This window comes from Triticum aestivum, chromosome 4D (genome assembly GCF_018294505.1).
Source record: "Triticum aestivum cultivar Chinese Spring chromosome 4D, IWGSC CS RefSeq v2.1, whole genome shotgun sequence".
Taxonomy (NCBI): Eukaryota; Viridiplantae; Streptophyta; class Magnoliopsida; order Poales; family Poaceae; genus Triticum; species Triticum aestivum.
Window position 1 is genome coordinate 436,174,364 of NC_057805.1, and position 7,107 is coordinate 436,181,470.

General features: G+C 43.9%; 1 protein-coding gene across 10 annotated transcripts; it reads right to left on the reverse strand.

Moving 5' to 3' along the window:
- Positions 1–1,315: 1,315 nt before the first annotated feature.
- Positions 1,316–6,582, reverse strand: LOC123098424 (uncharacterized). 10 transcript variants are annotated; one of them, XR_006447774.1, is made up of 8 exons: positions 4,819–5,574; positions 4,072–4,379; positions 3,817–3,982; positions 3,483–3,702; positions 2,677–2,891; positions 2,451–2,603; positions 1,876–1,911; positions 1,316–1,771 (listed from the first exon to the last, which is right to left on the reverse strand). XR_006447774.1 is itself a non-coding variant. In XM_044520406.1 (8 exons), exons 2-6 carry the CDS (start codon positions 4,074–4,076, stop codon positions 2,463–2,465), a joined length of 747 nt encoding a protein of 248 aa, XP_044376341.1. In that variant the 5' UTR covers positions 4,077–4,379; positions 4,819–5,567; the 3' UTR covers positions 1,316–1,771; positions 1,876–1,911; positions 2,451–2,462. The 10 variants fall into 10 exon arrangements, 4 of the variants coding, with proteins under 4 accessions (XP_044376341.1, XP_044376342.1, XP_044376340.1 ...); XR_006447775.1 differs by having other exon boundaries at positions 1,876–1,977; XR_006447777.1 differs by having other exon boundaries at positions 1,876–1,977; positions 4,819–5,567.
- Positions 6,583–7,107: the final 525 nt, after the last annotated feature.

Consider the following 7,107-nt stretch of genomic DNA (forward strand, 5'->3'; position numbering starts at 1 on the left):
CTGCCGCATACAAGGAAGATTCCACAAGACTTGGCGATCAAGACAAGGACTCCTTCCCACCGGCGTATTCGGCTAGGACTCTTGTTATCCTAGGCCTCTGGTGCATTATATAAACCGAGGCCAGGCTAGTCGATATATAAACAACAATCATAATCATAGGCTAGCTTATAGGGTTTAGCCTCTACGATCTCGTGGTAGATCAACTCTTGTAATACTCATATCATCAAGATCAATCAAGTAGGAAGTAGGGTATTACCTCCATAGAGAGGGCCCGAACCTGGGTAAACATTGTGTCCCCCGCCTCCTGTTACCATTAGCCTTAGACGCACAGTTCGGGACCCCCTACCCGAGATCCGCCGGTTTTGACACCGACAATGAACTAGATCTGAAAGCTGAATCTAGCTTGCTCAACGTCACTGAGCATACGGCTAAAACTAAGGCCGAACAGAAACTTTGGGTTCTTCTTAGAGAAGAGGAAATGAAATGGGCCCTCGGAGCTAAGGTGCTCAAAGTGGTCCAGGGGGATGACAATATAGTGTGGAAGATTCAGCACAACCGGGAGTCCAAGTTAGACTTTATGTGGTTTTTGTATTATATTATTTTGCCTAGTTCTTGAGAATGAAACCACTTTGAACAATTTATTACGTTGATCGTCTTGCCTGAATGCATACACTTGGCCAATTAATTTTCTTGATTGTCTTATTTAAGTGTATTGTGGGTTCTATTTTTTTTGTTTCGTTTAAAAATTTCAAATCCTGAATCCGCCATTGAGCCGATGAGCTCCAGGATTTCAACAAGGTCGTCTGTGAAGGCACCGTAGAAATAGCCATGAGCCAATACAGGTTAATTAATTCTCAATCCTCGCGTTAACCTGTTCCATGATTCTCAACTTCCGTTGGATATTACCGGCCCGCTCTGAAGTCTGAACTGAATGCCAAGCTAAAACTGACATAAGTCTGTCGATCGGTACCCCGCATGCAGCAACTACTTGATGCAGGACGTCCTGGAGCACGGGGACATAGGCATACAGTACGCCATCGTGGATCAGCTCATGACGGAGGTCGCCAGTCTGTCCTGCCACCAGTACGGGCACTACGTGGTGCAGTCTTGCATCCTGAAGACCGGCGATTACCGGGGCGAGCTGCTGCGGCGTCTGATCCAGGAGCTAGGTTGGTTCGACCACGTTGGCCTTTTTCTTCTTGAATTTATCCATCTTGACTCATTTGCTCGAACATGGCATGCAGATGAGTTGTAAACGACGACAACTAAAATTTGCTTAAGTCCATAGAAATATGCTTCCAGAATAATTGCAAAGTTCCCTCACAAACTTCCTTTAATCACCCTGCGTACATTATGGTTCCGATATTCATTCCATGTGTCCATATCATATGGCATGCTTCCTTTCATTCCATACTTGTTACCGTCATGAAAAATTAGATGAGGCGCCTGTGTGCTAACGTCATGGCAAATTATGTGTCGATGAAAATTAGATGCGGAGCATGTGTGCTAACTAGATGGAAACTTATGTGTCGATGAAAGACTGAAGCATAAATATTGACAACATTTAAAAAACAAAAGGCAGCTCCATTGCAGACCTTCCATGGAACTAAAATATGAAACATTACACCATTACGGACCCAAAGCACCAAACTTCCGAGCAGCTACAACCAAGTCCAAAGCAAAGGGCAGGTCCATACATTCTACTATTGCAGCAACAACATCCCAAATTATGGTGCACGGCGAGTTTAATCCTTCTCCAAGATACTAGAAACTGAATGAGAAAAAAAAGACAATTCTCATAAGATGCGGCACTACAAGCTGCAGAAAGCAACAAAAACATGCAATGAGATTAATGGCCAAAGGATATGAACTAACCTAAAGAATAGTTATGCCATGCAACATCAAGGAGTTCTGAAGGAAAACAACTCATCAATGGAATTTCTTTTTTGGCAATTCGGCATGTACTCCCTCTGTAAACTAATATAAGAGCGTTTAGATTACTAAAGTAGTGATCTAAACACTCTTATATTAGTTTACGGAGGGAGTACATGATAAAAACAAATTGAGCATCACCTCCCAAAAGGGAACAATGGTAGGATGACAGAAGTTACTAAATAAAACATGTCAGAAGCATATATTTTCATTTCTAACAATGCATCCTCCTGCACTATACTTCAAATTTAAAAAAAAACATATTCGGTTTGAGAACATTGGTAGTTGATTGATCATAAATGACACTAGTGCTTAAATGTCTAGCAAAATTTGAAATCGATTGCCCTAACACTTGATCCAGACTCTAGTTGATCAACTAAAGAATCATTACCATGCAGAAAAATGCAACCGTGCAGATTGTAAGAATACTATAATGCTTGAACCTAATGAAACACCGAGGACACTGATGAGTAGTGAGATCAAGCATTACCTAAATCAAATTAAATTTATCTACGTACCTGAGGGGTTACTCAAACCAGCAGACGACGCCTAGCAGGCACAATGTATTTCGCGCTTCCCTGGCCACACTCTCCCTTGGTCAAACCACCATCCTCTCTCTTTGCCAAACCAGCACGCACTCTTGCACCATCCAATTTTGCCGGAGCAGGGCACTGAAGGAGAATAATTTCAACCACACAAAATACCAACCACACAAGATACCAACCACACAAGATATAAAATTACCTTGTATATATATCTTAACCTAGCCTCCTCCTTCGCCAGCCTAGCCTCCTCATCCTCGATGCATTCAGGTACATCTAGGCCAGGGATAACATCACACCGTAGATCAAAACCGCAACATGGTGAGCGCGGGGCAGTGTGGCCACCTTTGTATTTATCAGTATCAACAGGGTGCTTCAAATCAACATTTCCATAACTCAAGCAACCATAGCATTGGCCTTGGGCAAAAAAAAAAGTGTGTAAAAAGTCAATACATATGGCTGGGCATGAACTACCTTAGATGTTAAAAGCTCAAAGATAACAAATAAGATGAAGGGCAGATAAATGTGAACCCCAAACTGTATAACAGAAATTAATCTAAAGTGGAAGTAATACCGTGATTTATCATTTAATTACCAAATAACCAACTAGGCAAAAAAAACATGTTTAGACTCTCAGTACATATGGTTGCCTATCTAGCTTATACATATTTAAACTTTAGTAAAGCTTGGGACCATGACACAAGGAGCAACCAAACAGGTCAACCAGAAAAAATGTGACCCCAAACTGTATGAATAAACAGAAGTTATCTAAGGTGGAACAAAAACCATTGAGCAGTCATTTCCTTACCAAATAATCAACCAGGAAAAATAACAAACATGTGTAGGAACTAGAATGTCGCTACTTATGGCTGGGCACGAACTATATTAGACATTAAACACTGGATGAGATGAAGGTAAAAATGAAACAAGGGGCAACCAAACACGTCAATCAGATAAATGTGAGGCCAAACTGTATGAACAGAACTTAATACAAGGTGGAAAATATACCACTGTCAGTAGGTTTAACCATGCATAAACAACTGAGTACATATACATTTTCTCCTTTAATTTGTCTGACTTCAGCAGAAAATAGATTGTTGACGCCACTCTGCAAACCATCTTCTCCTTTGGTTTTTGTAGCCAGATTGATATGATAGAACCTAGTCACTTTCTCCCCCTCAACAAATTCTCGGAAGATAACAACATCATCAAGTTCATATGCAAAATCCTGAAAAGGAGGCATGGATTGTGTCAGCAATTAGAACATGAATATAAGAACAAATAAGACAATCCTGGTAAGAGGACCGGGAGTGAGAGCGGGCAAGAGGGAGAGAGAGTAAACCCCCAAAAGATGATGATCTTCATTGTATTTGTCTAGTAACGCTTGAACCAATAAGCTGATATTCCTATGTTCCGCATTGCCTTTAGAAGATTTCTTCCTTGTGCCATCAGGCCAGTGAAGGGCATGTAATATACCAATCTCAGCATCCGAAAGCCCATCTGTGCACCTAGTTCAGGTCAGAGTATTCTATGTGTCAGTACATTGTAATTTCCATTAATTATGATGAAAATCCATAACAAAGTTGAGAAAACGCACATCATTGGAGAGCGCAGCTCGTCAAGATGGCTAGTGATAGCGTTCTCAGCTTCCTGCAAGCTCTGAAATGGCCCGCCCAGACTAGGATACGTTGGAAAGAACCCTCAACATCTATTCTGATGAAAAACTGTATATGCCAACCAGAAGGATTGCGAGCGAAAATAGGCGGAGATGATTGCCTTGACACTGGCAAGATGTCATGAGTTAGCGCCTCTGGCTGTGTGGAGGAAGATGAAGTGTTGGTGTTCTTTGGCTCTAGCAGTGGCGTTTCCAACTGCTCAGGCACATCATAAGAAGGGTACTCGCACCTGAAGCGAAACATGGTTAGAAGGTTAGTAGACAATTTTTTTTTAATCTTCGGCACATCATAATGGGGGTCAGGAATAGACATTTTAACAGATGCTACATGCTCAATGGAACAAGCTCGATGATTTGAAGAATAACTTAATTTATCACGGGAGATGCATGCAGAACACATGAAGTTTAATCGATCAATAACAGAACCCCAAGAGAAAGAAGAAAAGAGAGAATTGTTTTTTCTTCAGTATCTATCTATATACCAGAACCCTCCATCCCATCAGACTTAAATTTGTTTTCTTGATAATTAGATGTGTGAAGAGAGAAATACAGCTACTGTTACCTCCAGTATTCCTAGCATGCATAAATCTGGGAGGCTTGAGCAACCAGCATAGTGCCCATGTTGCTTGAGATACAGTCGAGAGAGGGAGAGGGCGATAAAGTTCATACTGTGGAGGTTGCGGCCGATCGTAGGGCCTCGTCTGGATGTCGGAGCAGGCTATTTCCATGCGTACATCTGCTACGCGTTGAGATATCTCATCGACATCCGTGGAGAGTTGTCCATCCCCGTCAGGGTAGTCGGAGCAAGTGACTTCCATGCGTGCATCTGCTACGCGTCGACGTATCGCATCCAGGTCGGTGAGTGTAAAGGGGCGAGGCTTGCCTGGAGCGTAGGGGATGGGTTCGGGTTGTGGAGGCTGCAGCTGACGGTGGAGGGGAGGGGAAGGGGTTGCAGGGGGTCGGCTGCATCTGATTCTGATGGTGGAGTGGAGTGGAGTGGAGGGGGTTGGAGGTAGTTGGGTCGTGGAGGCCGCATCTGATGCTGGCTGGGGTTGTGGACGCCGCTGCGGGTGGTGGAGGCGACGGGCGGCGTCCTCAGCGGCCGCCTGACGGCGCCGGATGTCGGCGAAGATTTCTTGGACAGGCCGTGGCGGCCGGCCCTCCGATCCGCCGGTGACGAGAGTCCCATCGTCGTCAGTGTAGACATCGATGTATTGGCCATCGGGAAGACGAATCGTGGAATGGCCAGGACGACGAAATATGGAATTTTCGCCGGCGAGGAGTCGTCTGAGCGGCATGGAGAATTGCCGGCGACTTGGGGGAGGCAAAGGGGAAGAAGATGGGCGAGGGGAAAAGGAAGGAGCTTTCCTGGGGAGACGAGGGGAAAATATCTCGACCAGTTCCAGTTGTCTCAAATGGGCCGTCACTCATTGATCGTTGCTTTTTTTTTAGGGTCTCATTGATCGTTGCTAGTGGAACAAGGTCGCGCCACATCAATTCGATCCCGTATCACTAAAAAAAAATCGATCCCCTTGGATTCGAGGCTGGGTCGCGCGCGACGGACTGGACTAAACAGAAAATATGCAATATGCTCCCCTAAAAAAATGCAATATGCTAAAAAAAAGAAAATATGCAAAAAAGATAAATACCGAAAAGAAATTAAAAATAACCTAGCTACTCCCCGCTTCAACGCAGGGCGCTAACAACCGAGTTCGGGCGACCTCTGCTTTTCATGCCGCAAACCCGAAAATTTCGATGGTATGGGCAAATACTGGGCTCAGACCTTCCAACCGCCAGTTGACAAGGATCAAAATCGTTTAAGCGCAATGGTGGTCAGAGCCAGAAAGCGAATACATAAGCAAACTCGGAAAAAATTCGACACATTTGTAATGCTTATCTGCTGGACACTATGAAAACAGAGAAACGCGAGGGTGTTCGGATCGGGCCAGATCAAGAACGAGCGGGATACGGTGGACATGATCTTCGACGACTTGAGGACATGGCCACAGCAGGAGCGTTTGGAGGACAACGTGTATCCGAGTAGTAGAGTAGCGTGAGGAGTGGAGTGGAGGCTTGGTTAGGATCGGATGTGACTCTTAACCAGCGCAATTTAATCTCTTGTACATATTTTCTCTCTTCTATAAAGCTAAGGTACGTTTTTGGCGTATCCTTGAAAAAAAATCGTTTAAGCACCGCGCTGTTGATGCCTTAAACGTGCAGCTTTTTTACGATTAAAAACATGCAGCTACCAGAGTTTAGGTTTAGTTTTTTCTAAAAAACATACGTAGTGTCGAAGAAAATCTTGATCGTCTCGATATAAGGAAATTCATGGGGAAGGGATGATCGGGAGAGACATACTCGGTAGGCGACGACATGTTGGCTTTCACCAGCCGGTCACCAACGCAAAATAATTTAACCTGAGGCTAATAGACGACCGTGCCAAGGTATAACCTCCGTATATAACTTGCAGAATAAGAGCAGTCCATCCATGACTCGGACTTGGACTAGGACTTGGAAACGTTCTGCTACACGTATACAACTAGGAAGCTACTGTACGTGTTTGGAAGAAAAAAGAAGGGGTTATATAGGACGTGTTTACTTGCTCCAACAGAGCCGGGTAGACTTTTGCATGTGTTTGCCTGCATCCCTGAAAATCCTTGATTTGACAGTTTTTCAAAAATCAGGCCCGAGGGATGCAATAAAGCGCACCTGGGTAGCTTAGGCTGTGCGTTACGTGTGATCCTCTAGGGTGGGTGCACCCTGTGGTGAGTTTGCACTGTTTCAGTGTAATCTCCTTTTTAATCTTTTTCATCTTCTAATCTATAAAACGGTGCTCCGATTTAAGATAAAGTCTACATGAAAAATATACACATTGATGTTGTGGTTTCATTCGGATGTTCAATTCTGTGTTCATGTTTGGAGCAATTTTGGATAAAATTTGTCAAATTCGTCGCGCAC

Coding starts and splice junctions, on each gene's coding strand:
- LOC123098424 (XM_044520407.1), bottom strand. Junction 3,703..3,816: donor AAGATCATCATCTTTTGGGG/GTTTACTCTCTC, acceptor CCTCCTTTTCAG/GATTTTGCATATGAACTTGA. Junction 2,604..2,676: donor GGTTAAGATATATATACAAG/GTAATTTTATAT, acceptor ATTCTCCTTCAG/TGCCCTGCTCCGGCAAAATT.